The following is a 19910-nucleotide window of genomic DNA, read 5'->3' as shown; positions in this document are numbered from 1 at the left end:
ATTGTAACATTCAGTGTAAATCAACATCCTGTTTTTCTAGATTTTCTTCATATTACTCTAGAAGAAATGTGAATACAGGAAGGCTCTATTACTACGAATTCTGACACACATAGTTCTATGAAATAAAGCTATTTCTAGAACAGAAAACAGCTTGGGGAAACAGTGCTTTGCTCTCTGTCTACAAAAGCAAATCTACATTGAATTTTCTGGAACAATGAACATACTCTCTGGATTCCCTTATTTTAACTGCTAGTGTTAAGTAGAGAATCTAGGGATACATGGAGGGCAAATGGGGAAAGAAAAGAGCTACATTACCACTGAGTGGGTTAAATTTTTTGTTCTTAGGTAACAAGTACTTTTCAATTCCCAGCTTCCCTCATTCCTCGAAACATCCCAACCACTCCAAAACAAAAGGCCACTAAATTCCTTAAAACAGATTAACAATGATCTGATCCCAGAGCTCCAATTAGAGAAGGCTTAAGGGCAAATGCTAGTATTTAATGCCATCCTGGCCCTGCAAGTCCTTCACTTAATTCACGATAGGAAAGTTGGGGGTTAACGGAGATTTCCAGGAATGGACTAAACTATCTGAATCTCTGTATATCAAAACACCATGCAATTCTCCTAAAGTTAGGAATGTGAGAATATTAAAGGATTCAAAATACTATTTAATCTTTGTCTTTCCCTTCTTTGTAGTGTCTTCTAATCCCTATACTCTGAGAAATCAAAACTCTTTTTTAGGACTATCCTATTAAAAATAATTTGCCCTCCTATTTCACCTTGCAGAATCGTGGTGCCCATCTGTAATATCTGAGGTTTCAATTCTTACGTACTCTGGTGGTGCAAAGCCCACCATAGCTGCAATTTCTATATCTATGGGAGCACAGGTGCCACCCCACAGGTTCTGATTTATTAGGTCCAGAGTATGGTTTAGTAATTTGCTAACTGACAAATCTCCAGGTGATTCTAATGCATGTTTTCCATGGACCATTCGTTGAGAAATATCCCTTCTCCGTGTTGCTTTTCAGAAATGTGTGAATGATTGGTTTTAAGTTGCATTACATTAGTAAATATATCTTTCTTTCTATGGGATCAAATTGGTGCAATCCACATTTCTGCCAGGTGACAGGCCATCCTACAAGTCACACACACACTCTCTCTCTCTTTTCCCCTTGAAACAGGCATATCTGGGGGGCAAGTAAGGGATGGGTAATTTCTTATGCATGTCCTTATAGGATGAAATGAGCACAGCTCTGCTGGCTGTTGGCCACTGCACAAGAACTCTAAGTACTTAGGACCAGCGTTTCACAGCTCCATACCCTCAAAACAGCCTGGCTGAACTGTCACTGACTTATGAGACAAAAGCCATAAACTAAACATTCTTTCTCAAAAACAGGAAACGATTTTAGGTATGGGGTATCTAGGTGGCTCAGTCTATTAAGCATCCAACTTTGGCTCAGGTCATGATTTCACAGCTCCTGAGTTTGAGCCTCACATCATGCTCTGCATTGACAGTGCAGTGCCTGCTTGGGATTCTCTCTCTCCCTCCCTCATGGTCCCTCCCCCCCCCCATCAAAATAAACTTAATAAAATGGCTTTAAGTAAAAGTTCCCTCACTTATGGAGAGAATTGCCAAATTTGAATCATCAGTGCATGTGCACTATGCCATGCCACTGCCATGTGCCATTTGGAATCATGCCTAAATGGAATACATGGGATCTCTCTAACATCTAAATGGTAGTTTAAGTCAAGCCTGTCACATCCTGCAATGGCATAAATTAATATGATCTGGTCTTTATCCCAAGTGACCTTCTTTTGTCTTCTTGTTGATGCTATGGGGCAAAAGACTTCTCCACATTCTGAAGCATAAAATGGCTTGTGCTTCCTTACTTTTTTGCATCTTCACAAAAACGACAAACCAAATGACTCTTGGGGGTTTCACATTACAGCTCTGTGTTGTTTGGGTCATGCATTTTTATTGGTGCCAGCATTTTTCACTTTTCCATTGTAAATCATGATCTTTCTAACTCATCAGAACCAGTGGATGAAAACTGTTATGAACAAATGAAAGCCCGACCAGAGAGATCTGCAAATGAACTGCAAGAAGCTACCCCACCTACACAGGTGAGCTTTGTTTTCTGGATTATGGGTCAGGCTCAGCCTAGATCATAGCACGGCTGCATGTTTCAAGAACATAAAAGCAGTGCATTCTGATTCACACCTGAAGTAGACTGAGATTTTAAAGGCTAAATCCGTGTTAAGTTCTGGGACCTGAGCTCTAAAGGGAACCTCAAAGGCAAGCAAGTGGTACTCAGAACCATACCCAAAAAGTCAGAATTGTGTACCATTACAAAGGCAACAGATTGAAGGAAAAGTGAGTCTTCTTAATCAATCAAGCTTTTCTTTCAGATTGAGAAGCTTATGTGCATCACAAAGATAAATATAAAAGTTGGCGTATATCTAATTCTCACAAGACCTGGATGTCAGGAATTTATGGGGATGTGGGAGGAGAAGAGGAGGGTAGGGAGAAAGAGAGGTAAGAGGAGGGAGAGAGCACACGCACTTTAGTTAAAAGATAAATTAGCTGGATATAAAAGATCATACTTCTATTTTATAAGGCAAATGAGTCCTATAATACAAGTCCTATGGCCATGGGCTAATGGCAAGAGATTTTCACACAGCTTGTGTAGGGTTAGGCAGGACATAAGTGTAAGCAGAAACATATGAAAACCCAAGAAGAAATGGATAGTTTTCTTTTTTGTACCACGATCAATTCAACCTCCTCAGGCATCACAAATTCTTAGTCTAATGCTGTTGATGTGTTATAAATTTCAGTTAAGAAGTTCTTCTTTTTCCTCCAAGATCTTGCCCTTCAATTATGTGCTCTCTTGCTACTCCCTAGAAATAGTCATGGGCCCAGTATTTCCTATGCAGTTGTTATGTGTCAGACTTTGTCATATATTCTTTACATGCATTATCTTCTTGGAGTCTTATGAGGGAGGTGGCATTATTTCTCCCATTGACAGGGGCTTGAGAAGGATAAAAAAAAAACATGTTCTAAAGCACTCAGGCACTACGTACAAAGAGGATCTAAATTTAGTCCTGTCTGAAAGCACATATTCTCCTCCCTAAGATGGGTCGTATCCTGTAAACTTCCCATTAAGATAGACCTCGTCTCTTTTTCATTTTATAAATCAGTTAGGAAATCAGAATTTTTGGAATTTTTAAGAAACCAAGATGTGGTAAGGTTTAGGCACAAGTGAAGACACCTCCTGATGCAAAATGTGTCATCTGATGTCTAATTAATGGTAAAATTGTTTTTAGATAAAAGGTATGAAAAACTGCATGTTGGCCCACCTGGGGGGTGGCTCAGTTGGTTAAGACCCTGACTCCTGATTTTGGCTCAGATCATGATCTCTTTGTGAGTTTGAGTCATGAGTCAGGCTCTATGCTGATCGTATGGAGCCTGCTTGACATTCTCACTCTCTCCTTCTCTCTGCCCCTCCCCCACTCGTGCTTTGTCTCTCTCAAAATAAATAAACTTAAAAAAAAGAAAAACTGCATGTTATAATATGATCTGCTAAATCCATGATAATAAAAAGAAAATCTCTCAAAGAAGGTTAAAATATAACCACACCATCTGAAATGTAGAGATACACAGCGCCTTAACTATAAAAGAACTGAAAGTTCTTTTTTTTATTTTGGGAGAGAGAGAGAGTGTGTGTGTGCACATGAGCAGGGGAGAGGCAGAGAGAGGGAGAGAGAGAATCCCAAACAGGCTACGCACTGTCAGTGCAGAGCTTGACGCAGCCTGATCCCACAAACCAGGAGATCATGACCTGAGCTGAAATTGAGAGTCAACTGACAGAGCCATCCAGGTGCCCAAAGAACTGAAAATTCTTAACAGAAGTTGCTATTTAGTACATATGAATTGTGCCACTTCTTGTTTCTGCTCAAGTGGAAATTGTGCAAAGTTTAAAATGTCTTTACAAGTCTGCTATTTTATAAATTATATATTTAAGGACAATTCCAAAGAGATTAACCTTTATTCCATTATGCCCTTCTTACAAATTTGGTTTCACAAATTAAATGTAATTCCTTTATATTTGCTCAATTCTGTTTTATTAGAATGATCATTATCATCCGAACCATTACCCAGTTTGCTACTATAATACTTAGTTACTTTGGTCAATTACAAAAGCATAAGGAGTCTACAGTGTTATGCAGAAAGCTTTGTGGATAAAGTGTCTATTGTCTAAAGAAGGTCCTTGCCCTTTAAAATGATGTATACAGTTCAGAAGTTGTAACTTCAATATCCAAGTCTACCATTAACTAGGAAGAGTTCATCAGGAAACCTAATAATAAAAAGGAGTCCACAGAGTTCTCATGTCATAAAACACACTGAGGACCACAGTGTGAGCTTCCTCCTCTTCTCTTCATGTCAGTTTCCAACCAATGTTGCCTTTCCCTCCTACATCTGAAGTATCCACTTTCATTTCCAAAGCTAATACCCTATTTATGCTCATGAACATTTCTCCTTTCAAGATCTTGCACCTTCAATTATTTAATTCGTCTCCATTTTCCATTTTTTCTTTAAAGAATCATTACTATTTGCCTACCAATATGCATAAATCACCCCAATATTTAGAAAAATAAACAAACAAAACAATAAAATTTGCCTTCAACCTGTGTTTCTCTCTAATCCCTACACTGATTCTTGCTTTCCTTTATTGTGTCCATAGATACACATTCTTTTACTCCTGACTAAATTATTCCCACCCATCCACTCACCTGAAACCACACATTGGAAGTCACAGTTGACTCATTTTTAAAAATTTTTAAAGTTTATTTACTTACTTAGAGAGAGAGCGTGCGCGCACAAGTGGAGGAGAGAAGTTGAGAGAGAAAATCACAAGTAGGTTTCACACCGCCAGCTCAAACTCACAAACCATGAGATCATGACCCGAACCGAAATCAAGAGTCAGATACTTAACCGACTGAGCCACCCAGGAACTCCCAGAAGTGACTCTTCGTGTACAATCTGAGATCTTTTCTTGGGACTCACATTCTCTGAATTCTGCAGCACTTGATAAAGTTAACCAACTGTTGACCAGAAATACATTATTTGGAATGCTTTCAGTTATAAGTACAGAAACCAAATTCAAATGACTTTAGCATAAAAAGGAAATTACTGCCTCATATAACTGGGAGATGTAAGGGTATATTTTGTTTTTGAGATGACTGAATATGAGGGATCTCTCCATTTCTCTTCCCTGCTTCTCTCAGTTAATGACTTCCTTGTCTTCTATTACCAACAGACTCTTCCATGGAGACTGGGCAAGCCATGGGGAGATCCAGATTTTCTTCCTCCCAGTCCCAAGGAAAAAAAACACATTTTCTGTTCTGACATCTGTACATCAATCCCAAAGATGCCATATAATTGGCTCTGCTTAAATCACATGTCTATTCTTGGACCAACTTCTGTTGCCAATTTTTATTCTGCGGTCCGACTGGCTCCAGCCTGGGTCACATGCTTAGCCTTGCACTAGGCGCGGGGTACAGCAATGTAATTGACAGCCTCTCCAAGGCCAGACAGAGGAGAAGAGTTTCCCAAAGGAAAATGGGGGAATTTATCAAAGAGAAACCATAGAACAAAGTGCTGGACAGACAAAAAAGAAATTCATCCCTTTGTAGCACTGAGTGCCTTCTAGTTATTTTTGAACATCACTGACAGCTCCTCTTCTGTCCGGGCAAAGGCAAAGGAAGTAGAAGTGCAAGGTGTGTGCAGAAAGCAGTGAATTGTCATGTTTCCCCGGAATACACTTTGGGGATGGGAGTTGGGGGGAGGGGGGGGCAGGTAGTGGGAATCAAAATGAAAAGGTAAAGTACATGCATGGAAGACCTTGAATGTTAGAATATGAAATTCATATTTTTATAGACTAAAATTCTGGAGACCTAATGGTAAAAATATGAAAGTTGCACCTGGAGAAGACAATCTGAAGAGCGCACACAGGCTAACTGGCAAAGGGGAGAGACTAGAACAAGGATGCCAGTGAGGCAGCTGTTGCAGTTTCCTGGGAATGATTGTTTTAGGAACAAAAAGTCAAAGATACCAGAGAGGTTGTGAACAGAACCATTTCTTTTGCCTGGTAGCAAATATAAAACATTTAACTCTTAGCATGAAAATGGGTGCAACAGGGACGTGCTTACCAATGCATTTGAAGTTCTGTTACTCTGAGTGTCACTTCCTTACTGCATGCCCCACGGATTGATATAATTTTGGCCTCCTCTTAAAGGTGAATCCTTAGTACGGAAACTTGTGGCTTGTTCGATGGATGTCCTAAAGTTTACGCCTACAACTTCTAAGAGCTATAATCCCCCAACTTATCTTTGGACAGTGATTATAGCTTCCATATATGTTATCTCTACTTATTCCTAACACTCTGAGATAGGTACTCTCAATTTATAAGCAAGAAAATTGAGGCCCAAATGGTTTTTAAAAACTGCCCAAAGTCTCATGATCAGTATGTTATAGAGCAGGGCTTCAAGCCTAAGCTTTCCAACACCAAATTCAAGGTTTTGCCTTCAACCTGTTGGTTCCCCAACGTTCCATAGTCTTCTGTCCTTCTTATTCTAGTATTGACCCAAGTTGAGGCCAGAGAGGATCACCAGACCCTCTTGGATGCAAATGAACAACCTCAAGGACAACTTAAAATGAGCTCAAAGGGAACCTGGGACAGGCAGGCAAGGAGGAAACAAAGGGGAAAGATGGAAAATGTAATTCCTACCAGATGCCAGTCACATAAATGGATACTCTTATCTTTTTTTTTTTTAAATTTTTTAATGTTTTATTTATTTCTAGGAGAGAGAGAGAGAGAGACAGCGTGAGCAGGGGAGGGTCAGAGAGAGAGGGAGACGCAGAATCTGAAGCAGGCTCCAGGCTCTGAGCTGGCAGTCAGCACAGAGCCCGACGCGGGGCTCGAACCCACGAACCGCGAGATCGTGACCTAAGTGAAAGTCGGACGCTTAACCGACTAAGCCACCCAGGCGCCCCTGGATACTCTTATCTTTATACTTCTGAAACTTTATACTCCTGAATCTCATAGATGTAGAAAAATCAGGGATTTTTGTGGGTACCACCAAATGACCAGTACATTTTAAGATTCATTAAATTCCTTCCTATCATGCTTGTTCCCATTTTAACAAATTAGAGTATTGGTAAAAGCAACACAGGGCAAGAGCTATGTATGGTAAAGGCAGGGGTAGATGCACATAGAGCCCATCTAAAATGTTCATGTCTATTTTGTGTATAAGAAAGAAATTTAAAAAATATATGCAAAACTCACATCTCAGCATTTTTTCTACTCAGAAGTCTTGAGTTGACTATTGCTTTTTGTTTGCATCCTATCTGCCAAATTCGGCAAAACAAGGTAGCCAGAGCCCAGAATACACGCTGCTTGTTTTTCATAGACCTTAGAAATCCCCCAAAGTCACCAAAGGTAAAGAATAAGCTAACAATGAAAAATTAACATGCCTGTTTTTTAGGTGACCGAGGAAGCACAGATGTTCTATGCTCTCGTGGATCACAGCTGTGAGGGGAAGCGCAGAAAGCCCAGGAAACAGAATACTGATCTGTCAGACAAGGATGAAGAAAAGCCATTATGTGCAGCGGATGCCATTTTTCCTAAGACCACTCCAGTAGACAGCTTCCCACTTGAGAGCCAGGAAGTAGAGGAAAATGTTCATGATGATCCCATCAGACTGTTTGGATTGATTCGTGCAAAGAGAGAACCTATAAACTCGCTCAACTATGATCTAGCTCAATAATCTGGCTCTTACTCGAAACGTTAAAGAAAAAAAACATAATTTGGGAGGGTGACAGTCTAAATCATTTGCTAGTGGGATGGTGGCTTACTTCTTCTCCACATCTTATGTTCATGCACACCAAATGTAGTGCCATGAAAATTAGTAAATGCCTAAGTAGTAAAACCTAAAATAAAATCAAGTTTGTCAACTGCACCTAATAACAAAGTTACAATTTCACCAACAATACTTCATTATCAGTGAAATAAAATTTTTAAAAATGTTTTAAGCATAAATATATTCTAGAACATGTTGAAAGAAAAGCAAAAGTCGCTTTTTAAAAAACATTTTTACTTCCTCATCAATATGGAACACCCCTTAATTGAAAGAAATTTCTGATTGAAAGCCACGGGACATTGAATATATTCCTAACAGAAGTAGAAGAATCTTCTTAAGAAGTATTTTTCCCCAATGGAACTACCTTTACTACTTTAAAAAATTATTATAAAGTTAATGCATATCTCTTATAATAATAAACAAATCTAAAAAAGAATTTAGATATTTCACTAGCCAGAGATAATCACTGTGAGCAACTTTCTATATCCCCTTCGAGAAATTTTTTGGGGCATGCTCATGTACATATATCTGTTGTTTGCTCTTTCTTTTATACCAAAAAAGGGGAGTGGCTATTTTATACATATTATTTAAACATTTTTCACTTAATATATTGGGGATTTATTTTTCTTGGTTTTTTTTAACTATGACTAAATACAGTTACATATTATAATTTTAATGCCAGCATAGCATCTAATTGATGACATTAGAATTTATTTAAATAATTTGAAAGTACTTTCAGCTCATGTCCAAGTTCTGCTTTCCACTTTTACATATAATTATTGCAATGAGAATGCATCTCCACGCGTGTTTAAGAACTTACCTGACTTCTTCTTAAGGCTAAATGCCTAGGAAAGGAATTGCTGCTCTAAAACGAGTGCATAGTGAGTCTCCATAGAACATATTTCTAAAAGGGCAAGAGTTTGGTCAAAATGTGTGTCCAAGTTAAATTCCTGTACAGCACCCCCCCCCACCCCGCCAAAGTTGTTTTAAAAAAACTTTGTTGTCTTTTGCCATTTGTAATAGGAGTTAATAATTGGGTTTCAAACCATCACTGACTAAGAAAAGTGTACATGTGAGCTGTCAGTCCTGCCTTCTGACCAGAGCTTCGTGGATTTTATTCATTCTTTCTTCAATTCTGTCGAGCTCCTACTATTGCATAGATACTAAGTTAGACACTGGTGTACAATGAGAGAAACAGAGAGACCCTGCTCCACAGGACTTAAATATGAGCATCAGTTTAACAAAGTATAGCTACTAGTAAAAAACAAATAAATATTATAAAGAAAATAGAAGAATGAGAAATAATAATAGAGAGAGGGCATCTCTGAAGAGAATATTTTAATTCTGAGAACTGAACAATGAGGAGCCACCCACGTAAAAAGACAGGAAGGAAGAACATGTTGTATAAGAATTCTATCCATATTTGGAAGTACCAGCTTCTGTCAATAACTATTTTCTATTATGAACTGGTAAAAAATTAAATGCCAGTGCCAAAATAAAATATTTGAAGTTGTCCATAATGCCGTTAAAAATCCAAAAAATATTAATGTCTAAGGATAGAAGAAAAAGAATCATGTTTCTGACTTTAGAGAATCATAAACACATAGGAAATAATAATTACCAATTATACATTAACTTTAAATTTATTTTCAATTAAAATAAAGTCTTTGCTTTTGTATATGTTTATGCTACATTTCTGTACATATCATGGTTCAGTAAAAACAAAGTTTGATTGTACTTTGGCAGTTAGTTTTTCCCACATCTCCTAACGGTACTTGAATTTTTTGCCTCTGGCTTGTATCATTTGAATTCCACTCAAATATTTTGAGTTTTATGCATGAAATATACTTCATGACTGATAATCTGGAAGGTTTTTAGCTACACATTCAAATTCCTTAATAGTTAAAAGAGTATTCAAGTTTATCTATTTCCTGTTGAGTGAATGTGGTAATGTGTGTCTTTTGAGGAATGTGTCCCTCTCATCTAGGTTGTTAAATTTATAGGCATAAAGTTGATCAAAATATTCCCATATTGTCCTTTTCATATCTGTAGAATCTGGGGATTTAATCTCTCTTTGATACTAGGAATTTGCTTCTTTTTCCCCTTTATCTCTCCAGTTAGAGATTTATCAATTTTATTGATTTCCTCAAAGAACCAGTACTGTTTACATAATTTTTCCATTGTTTTTATATTTTCTGTTTCATTGATTTGCCCTCCGATCTGTATTATATTATTTCTTCTGTTTATTGGGTTTCATTTGTTCTTTTTTAGCTTCTGAAGGTGGAAGCTGAGGTAATGAGTAATGAGACTCTCTTGTCTAAAATAGGTATTTAGTTTCATAAATTTTCCATAAATTTGATATATTGTGTTTTCATTTTTCCTTTAATAAGGAATTCTCCTTGCTATGTCCTTTAATAAGGCTAATTCTCATTTTCAGAGATTTCAAAGTAGTAATGATAACTGTCTTCATGTTTATCCCTATAATTCATATTTCCAGAACAGTTCAATCCTTTTGTAGATCCAGGCTTCCATCTAAAATCATCATTCTTGAGCTAAAAGGACTTTCTTAAACATTTGTTTTTTAGAACAGGTCTGCTGGTGATAATTCCTCCAGTTTGTATGTATTAGAAAAAGTTTCTACTTGCCTTCATTTTTGAGAGCTATTTTCTCTGGGTAAAAAATTTTAAGGTTGAGTTGACTATATATTTTCTCAATAATTTAAAGATACTGCTTTACTGTTTTCTCAGTTACATTGTTTCCAAAGAAAAAAATCTAGTGTCGTATTGGTCTTTGATCTGTTATTTCTTAATTTTCTCTGATTGTTTTAAGATTTTCATTATCACTGCTTTTAAACAATATGCCTTTGAGTAGTTGTTATTTGTTTTTATGTGTCTTGTATCAGGAGACTGCTGAGCATCTTGAATCTATGTATTTATAGTTTTATTAAATGTGGACAAAAATGACTAATATTTTTTAAAATATGTTTTCTGTGTCTCCCCACCCACCAATTTTCAAGTTCTTCAATCACTTGCAAATTACACCACATTTCGTTGACATGTTTACTTCAGTCTTTTCTCTACGTTTCATTTTGGATAGTTTCATTTGCTGTGTCTTCAAGGTCACTAATCTTTGCTTCTAACATGTGTATCTACCAGTAATCTAAGATATTTTTTAACTTCAGACAGTTTAGTTTTTATCTCTGTAAATTCAGTTTGAGTTTTTTCTCCTTTTTCACATCTCTGTCAAACACGATTAACCTTTCTTCTCACTTCTTGGATGTACTGAATGTGTAGCTATAACAACTGTTTTAATGTTTTTATCTACTAATTCTATCATCTCTGTCATTTTGAGTTTCAACTGATTTTCCTCATTATGGATTGCATTTTCCTACTTTTCAAGATTCCTGGTAATTTTTTATTGGGCAGAAGATATTGTGAATTTTATTCTATGTGGAGATGGATATTTTATAATCCTATAAATACTCTTGAGCTTTGTTCTGGAAAGTGGTCAGGTTACTTGGATACAATCTGATCCTTTAGAGTCTGGCTTTTAAACTTTGTTAGACAGGGGGCACCTGGGTGGCTCAGTGGTTAAGCATCTGACTATTGATTTCAGCTCAGGTCATGATCTCACAGTTCATGAGACAGAGTTCCATGTTGAGCTCCATGTGGACAGCGGAAAGCCTGCTGGAGATTCTCTCTCCTTCTCTCTCTACCTTTCCCCTGCTTTCTCTGTCTCTCAAAATAAAGAAACAAACTTTAAATAAATTAACTAACTAACTAACTAACTAACTAACTAACTAACTAACTAACTAACTAACTTTGTTAGATAGGACCAGAGGGTCTTGCCTCAGTGGTAAGCTAACTTTAAATTAGATTAAAAGTTGCTCTGGCCCTCAGAAATTATGTGGTGTTCCCCTCTGGCTATTGAAAACAGGCACTCTGCCCAGTATTGTGTGAGCCATGGCCACTGGTTTTTCTAATCTTTTTTAGGTGGGTCTTTTCCCCAGTCTTTTGGTAGCTTCCTTACTTGCATGCACTAATCTGTATTCAGCTGAATACTCAAAGGGGACTCTGCATATTTTCAGAGTCCTATGTACAGTTCTCTCACCTCCAGTATTCCCCCTTCTTGTCTTCTCTTGACATGAAGCTTAATCTTCTAAGTTCTGGCGATCTGTGTAGGCGATATCTACACCCCCTGTACCTGCTCTGGGGCCTGAAAGCATTCTCTAGACAATAAGATATGGCAACATTAGAGCTCACCTCACTTATCTCCCATCTTTCAGAGATTTTTGTCCTTCATAGCCTGATGTCCAATGTCTTGAGAGCCACTATCTTATATACTTTGTCTGGACTGTAGTTGTTTAAGGTGTGAGGGTACATATATCCAAGAGAGAGGATAAATCCAAGATGTAATTTCAACTTGACCAGAAGTAAAACTCCAAGTACCTCATACCACTTTAGTGTAATTCTACAATGTATTTTTAGTGTAATTTAGTGTATTCTGTAACCTAACCTATAGTCTTTTAAATGTTAATTAGTAAGTTATGAATTACCAATCATTATGCAATTATTAAGGGAATATATATATATTTTACCTGTGGCAGTTCTCAGGGCTTATGTCCCAGAGGAGTCTCATTATAAGCTTTCACATTTCAACTAAAAACAAAATGTACAGATAGAAATAAAGAAAAGATTTGTGACTAGAAAACAGATGAATTCCAAACTCTTGAGATTTTCACTAAGAATGTTAAAGCTCAAAAAATTTTAATTCAAATCTCAAGAATAAGAGATTCATTTCCCTTTGGTATTAAAGGGCTTATTTCTTACAAAGTAAAGGTAGGGTGATTAGCTTTAAAATATGGTCTAAATCTCCTCTGAGGTTTTGTCTTCACTTGATTAACAGAACAATTTATATTAAGACACTAAAACCAAGAAAAATCAAAATTTAGAGAAGGGAACAAGAAAGAATATAAAGCTAAAAGAGGTATTCTCTTCATGCCGCTTGTCATTCCTTTAACCTGTTCTGTGGGAAAACACTCTAAAACACCTTCTACCTTTGATCTACCTACAAAATCATGGTTGCCTGGGTCAGAGGCAGATACCTGGATTAAGACAGCTAACACATCTTCTAAAACAATCTGTAGGCAGGAGATTGAACAGAGATCACAGAAGGCAGAGCCATAAGGATGCCATAAAGTAGAAACGGGGCATAATTACAAAGGACAGAAACCAAGAGTAAGCACACGATGATAGTTGCCAAAGAGTAGAGTTCAAAACTTCATAACTAACCAGACTAAGCAGATAACCATCATAACAACAACTGATATTTATTTAAAATTTGCTAAGTGAAAGATACTGGGCTAACTGCTTATAAGCATACTTAATTCAATCACATGCAACCCTAAAAGATTGATGCTATTAAAATCTTAATGTTACAGATGAGAAAACCAAGACTGATGAAGATTAACTTGCCTAGTGTTACACAAATAAACTGTAGGTTCAAGATTTGAACAGACAGTCTAAATCCAGAGCTGGCTCTGTAGAAAAGCGATCTCTTCAGTTGGTTCTAAGTACTTTGAACCCTATTTTTGGGTTGGCCTTATGCCCTACCTATTTGGTCATCATAATCTCTGCTTCAAATAGACTAGGCTTCTATTATTTAAAATAAAAACACTGTGATGGGGTTTCTATAACTTAAAATCAAAACCATTACTAAGACAAATTAAAAAATATATTTATTTAAAATGTTGAAAAATAATGACAATTTGTGGTCGCTTTTACACACAAAGAGTCTCCCTAGTTCAGGATGAATCCAAATATTAGTCAAATTAAATGACAGTCTATTGCTCTAAATAAACACTAAGTCATCTACCACAAAATGTTCATATTAAAGTGTTTCTATTGCCTAGTTTCTATACTAGGCAAGTATTTTTATTACTGTCACTTGCTTTTAAATGCCTTAAAGATAGATAGCATTGCTTTGATGATACTAGATACAAAAGTGATGCTCATACCCCATAAAAAACTAAGCTTAGAACCTACAAAAAATATCAGTGCTCAGGCTAAAATCTAACTTTGTGCTCAATTTTCTAATTTTATCTGTGGGGGGGTTAAAGTTATCTCATTTAAAATTAGAGAATTCTTTGTTGTTGAAACCAGAATGAAAAGCAAACGGAGTGTTTCTTATTTATTTATTTAATCTATTATTTTTTATATATTTTTAAATTTTTATTTAAATCCAAGTTAGTTAACATATAGTATAATAATGATTTCAAGAGTAAAATTTAGTGATTCATCACTTACATATAACACTCAGTGGGAGGAAGTGTTTCAATCAGTAGTGTCCTTTGGCCATCTCTGATGCAATGGACAACTTCTCTTAACATGTCAGTATCCATCATAAATCATGACAGTTAGTAGAGCTTTTGTTTTGTTCTGTTTTCATCCCAATTGATTGAAACAGTAATTAGTAAATTTTTAAAACTGATCCAAGTACTGAATAATGGAAATGTACCATAAACATTTTAACTTCAAATATAATACGCTTTTCTTGATTAACCTTTTGACATAGGGCCAAAGATTTTGCTTGAGTGTGTCTATGATGGGAGTTTCACACCGACTTTTTTGTATAAATCTCACTGACTGTAAAACACTCTCTATAGCCCCAGTTTTAGTTTCTGTAAAGCAGAGTAAAACTTTAAAATATTTGTGATGAAATCTAAGTGCAGAATCTCTCCAGATTTTTTGTCTTTCTTCCAAAACTTTCACAACTATTGCTACCACCTAAATTGGCTGTGATTTTTAAGCAACCATATTTATTGATTCTTTACAAAGCCTGAACTGATTATAGAAAATGCTCTATCCATACCCATATTTCATTAAGACATATAACAACTACTGATCTTACATAATTATAACAAGCATAGCTAGGACAATCAACTTTAGAGAGGGACAACACTGACTCCTTGAAAGCATACCATGCTGAGGCTAGAAGAAATTCAGCAGGTTATAAGACAGTATCTACTGGTCTGATTGTTTTTCATGCTCTGGTCAAAAGTCGGTCTGTTGAGAGAAGGAAGAGAGAGTGGCTCATGTAAGAGGAGGTCACTTAACAACCATTCTACTACAAATCCAAGTCAACTTTACAGAAAGAATTTTTAGAACACTGGAAGTGTTGCCCACACCCACAAAATCTTTACCGTGTAAGTCATAGTAGCACTTGAAATTCTAGCAGTAAGATTAATTATTGAACTAAACATGATTGTGCTTTTGTAGTCTTTCTCCAAATAACTGAAAGAGAAAAAAAACTGGAGCAAATTGCCAGTCGTCCTTCAATGTCCATTCTCCCATTCATCCTTAGTACGGAATCCTGGGTTTACTTGGTCACCAGGGGGCCTCCACATTCTGCTTGGCCTGACAAACTTTAGACAGATTTCTTCCTGACTATAAGCCCCTCATCCCCATTTTCCAAGAGTATTTCCTTTAAGACACTCGGAATTGCAAATTATTCCTCTGCATCCTTTGAAATGTGTACAAGTTCTTTAAAAGCTTCTTTGGGACTTGATGACCCAGAGAATGTCTTTCTCGAGGACCTGGGAACCATCTCTTTGCAATGTGGACATCAAAGGAAGATAGGGCCACAATTTCCCAGTGTCCATGGGAGAAGCCTAATTTCAGTGGGTACCTTGCTCCAATTTATAAAACTGCCTCCTATCACAAAGACAGGAGGTCTACTTTTACCTTTGGATAAAGCCAATTAGTAAACAATGGTGGCCGAAGACTACCTCCACTCAGCTTTTAAAATCTCTCTGACTTTTCAGTTCAGTGGAAAGGAGTTCAGTTCCCCTTTTCTACTGTAGTAGTCTCAAATGAAGGCTTCCTTGCCTGTTTAACTTTGACCAGTGCAATTGACACTGAATATATAGCTGAAGGAACAATGTTCCCCATGTAGCTCTGTGTGGACTTCTTTGGCCCTCATTTCCTCTAGCTGGAAGAAAGCTATGGTGGCTGAATTTAGGCAGCCATATTAGATCATAGGAAGAAAGGCATAAGCTAAGGATAACAGAGAAACAAGATAAGAAGAACCTAACTCCCTCACATGTGAAAAACACTCCAACCTTAGACCAAGGATCTCCTGCTTCTACAATGTGAGAGAGAAGTTTCTGTTTGACTTAAGCCATTGTGATGTGTGTTTTCTGTTACTTGTACATGGACCGAATCTAACTAATATACCTACAAATATCTCGGTTTCATTTTTCCAGCTAACTTTTTTCCAAGTGGTAATAAGGAATGCCAAAATGGTGCCATTTGGGGTGAGGTGGGGTTGACAGAATGAGATCTGCAGTGTTTTCTCACAGACTGAATCTACTGCACACCACTCAGAATATTCTTAGAGATTTTGTAAAAGCTAGTTTTCAGGAAGGTGAATAATGAACTCCTCATGAATGCATAAACTTATTCCTCTCCATTAAAATTTAGAATACGTTATATATGACTTTGGAAACTAAATTTGCATGGTTATAATTATTATATTCACAAATTCAGAGGAAATACAATCAAAAGAATAAAATTGTGCCTTTAGGAAATCACTTAAAAGAAAATATTCAGCAAGACTTAGAGATACCTTAAGTAAATATTAAACAACCTGTTTTTAAGAGACCAACAATTAATCCCTTGGTTATTTATACTTCATTCACTCTCTATCTCACTATCAAATTGTTAAGGACACTAGCTCTTACCATATTTTCAATTAGGCAGTTGATTTTAGTGTGGCCTAATTCATTCAACCTAGCAGGCCCTAGAAAATAAGGTACCAGCAAAGATATAAATCAAGTGGCCCGCCGAGTTCAACTCTGTTACAGGTTGGAGGAAAGGAATGGAGAAGTGGGTCAGATCCTAACCAGAAGGCAGGTCTGCAGCCTCTTGTTACAGGGGACTTGGGCAAGCAAGGAACCTTGCTTCTCTCACCAAAAGTGCCGCAGTGGCCCCTGCTCTCTACGTTTTAAACCTTTGATTACCTTAAGAAGAAAATACCTTTGTCTGTCCACTTTGTCATTCTTCCATTCACTGTGTTTAGTGATGAATAGCTCATTCCTCATTTCCAAAATCAGAATGTGGAAGAATAATGCTATACGCACCTTCTTTCACTGTTAATAAATACAATCGTATTCATCCTTTATTCCACTTCGACAATAAAAATGAGATCTTGGGCCTGGTTTTTACTTTTTTATGCTAAGTAAGTAATGAAGTTAACAGAGCCTCACCTTTAAAAGAGAAGTCTTCACAATTAGCAAAAAAAGTCTAAAAGAGATAAAGAGATATCCCCTCTCCTGAAGTTAACAGAGAGAGAGAGAGAGCGCTTTCTGCATCATAAAACACGTTCAAATAGTCTGATTTGATAAGGTATTAAATTGAGAACATTCATGAGAATATCAATCTTGTTTCCTCTGTAATAAGAAGACTTGTGTGAATATTCATAACTGTTACCAACTTGTACTGTTCTTTCTATTAATATGAATTTGTCCTTGGAAGTTTCAGAAAAGGTTCTTGTAACACTCTGAAGACTCCAGAGATTGTTGCCAGACCCTGTAATAATACCAAAAGAAACTTGCAATTCTGATTGATTATCTTGCTTGACCTGGTAATATTATTATACCTGATAGCTTGGTGTTTTTAAACAACATAAATACTTGGAAGATGATCAGGTCATTTCAGAAAAGAATCACTGGCATGATGGAAGAAGTTAAAGCATATGACTGCAATTTTTCTTGTTTTAACAAGATATTGAGCCTACTCATCAGGAACATTTCACAAACGTGAAAATGTGATAATGTTTCACAAACGTTATCTAAAAGATAAGGATACAAAAATTGAAAATAAAAAGATGAAAAAAATATAATAAGAAAATAACATAAATGAAAGTTGGCATAGTTATATTAACGTTAGTCAAATGGACATGAAAACAGAAAACAATACTAGATTAAAAGTGTCACTGCAATTAATGAAGTTGACATTTACTTGAAATATATAAGAACTCTAATTTGTATGTACCTAATATCATATATAAAGCCAAAATTTATAGAACTATAAGTTTAAAGTATAAAGATAATAAACTTAAACACAACTCTCTCTGTAATTAATAGGTTAATAGACAAAAGAATCAGTAAGGATTTGGAAGATTTGGAAAACATAGTTGACATTGACCTAATGCACAACTTATAAGCTGTTGTGCTCTGGCAAACTGTTACAGTATGAAAGGGTTACAAGTCAGACCAGACCTGAATTGCCTCTGTTCTCAGGATAGCTGGCAGTGGTCTTCACCCTTACAGATCGGTCTCATCCGACCTCAACCAATCTCATTCACTTAGCCCGGTAAGACATGATCAGAAAATGTTTGAGAAGAACTGGGATAAAGGACTTGCACAGAAAACTATATTCAGCAACTGGATGTTATTTTCAAGAACACATGGAACATTTATGGAAATTGAGCACATTCTAAGCCGTAAGTAAGTCTCAATATACGTCAAAGCATCAGAATTACACAGACATATTCCTTGACAATTAAACTGAATTAGAAATCAATTGTTAAAAAATAAGTTTAAATATCCATACGTTTAGAAAGTATATTTTTAAATAACTCATGGGTACAAGAGGAAATCATTAGTCAAAACCAAAATCTAAAACCAAACTATAATTCTACTACAATTCGTGGATTGTAGGTAAATGTAGAGCCTAGAATGCTTATGTTAGGGGAGAAAATACGGGTGAAAACTGAAAGGTAAAATCTTAATCATAAAAAGTTGCAAAATCAACATCAAAAGTCTAAACAGAACGAAAACACCCAAAGGTAAGCAGAGCAGCCGAAAGGAAAAATAGAATTAACAACACCAAAGTTCATTCTTCAAATTCTAGATCAGTGGTTTGCAACTAAGAGCAGTGTTGCTTCCATCTCCTCAACCTTTCTTTCCCAGGGGATATTTGACAGAGTGTGCAGACATACTGCAATTGGGAATACAATCTGTGGTGGGCAGTGCCACTGGCATGTAGTGGGTCGAGGCCAGAGACGCTACCAACCATCCTACAGTGCACGGGACAACCCCCAAAGCAAAGAGTCATCTGACCCAAAAGGTCAAGGTTGAGAAGCCCTGTCCAGCTGGATGGATTAAGAATAGAGAGAAGTCATTAGTAAACAATATTAGGAATGAAAAGGAGGTCGTGCCCACAAATATAGAAACAGATTAAGAAAGATAATAAAAACAAACATAGGCAAATGTGGGTAAACATTTAGAAAAAATGCATAAATTCATAGAAAAGTATAAATGATCAGAACTAACTCAAGAAAAACAGAAAAGTAAAAGATTTCATGTAACTGTTAAGGCAACTGATGCAATAGTTTACAATCTTCCTGTCCAGAAACTCTCCGCACTGCTGCTAAAGAATGCGATTTGGTACACACTGAAGGGAATTTGACAGTGTTTTCAAATATTACAAATTTCCTTGTAATAATACTTCGACATAATACTCTGATGTTTTAGAGTTTATTCTGTGGATACGTTGGCACATACAAAATGGTATTTCCACATGGCGTATATTGGTTGCAGCGTCATTTGTAATAGTGACAGTATGAAAACAATAGGAATCTTGTTAAGTGAACTCAGATACTACCACTAAATGGAATACCATGAAAGTTCCAGAGAGGAACAAGGACATGTCCTGTACATTGGTGTGGAAATGTCTCTGGACATATGTTAAATTTTTTTAAAAAGCACTGTGATAAGAATGCATAATGTACACACCCTTTTGTGTAAGAAAGTCAGGGCAAAGAAATAAGAATATACATACATTTGCATTTACTTATATTTGCAGGAATATGAATATGAAAGACTCCCTCTAGAGAGGTGGGGGAGCCTCCAAAAACGGAGTCAGAATTGACTCCAGCAGCCTTGACAAGCAAAGGCATAGAGCCAGGATTAATTTGATTTACACGAA

The 19910-nt window shown here is 36.5% G+C and overlaps 1 protein-coding gene across 1 annotated transcript in view; it reads left to right on the top strand.

Moving 5' to 3' along the window:
- The window catches only part of TRAT1 (T cell receptor associated transmembrane adaptor 1), a 37603-nt gene extending 28025 nt beyond the window's left edge, over positions 1 to 9578 (top strand). The window contains exons 5-6 of the mRNA XM_077771801.1: positions 2036 to 2124; positions 7546 to 9578. Of these exons, the coding sequence (XP_077627927.1) occupies positions 2036 to 2124; positions 7546 to 7827 (371 nt within the window). The 3' untranslated portion in view covers positions 7828 to 9578. The remainder of the gene's footprint in view (positions 1 to 2035; positions 2125 to 7545) is intronic.
- The last annotated feature ends 10332 nt before the right edge of the window (positions 9579 to 19910 follow it).

The sequence above is a fragment of the Crocuta crocuta genome, unplaced genomic scaffold, assembly GCF_008692635.1.
Source record: "Crocuta crocuta isolate KB4526 unplaced genomic scaffold, BGI_CrCroc_1.0 scaffold56, whole genome shotgun sequence".
NCBI lineage: Eukaryota > Metazoa > Chordata > Mammalia > Carnivora > Hyaenidae > Crocuta > Crocuta crocuta.
Note: the sequence above shows the minus strand (reverse complement) of the source record. Positions and strands in the feature narration are given on the sequence as shown.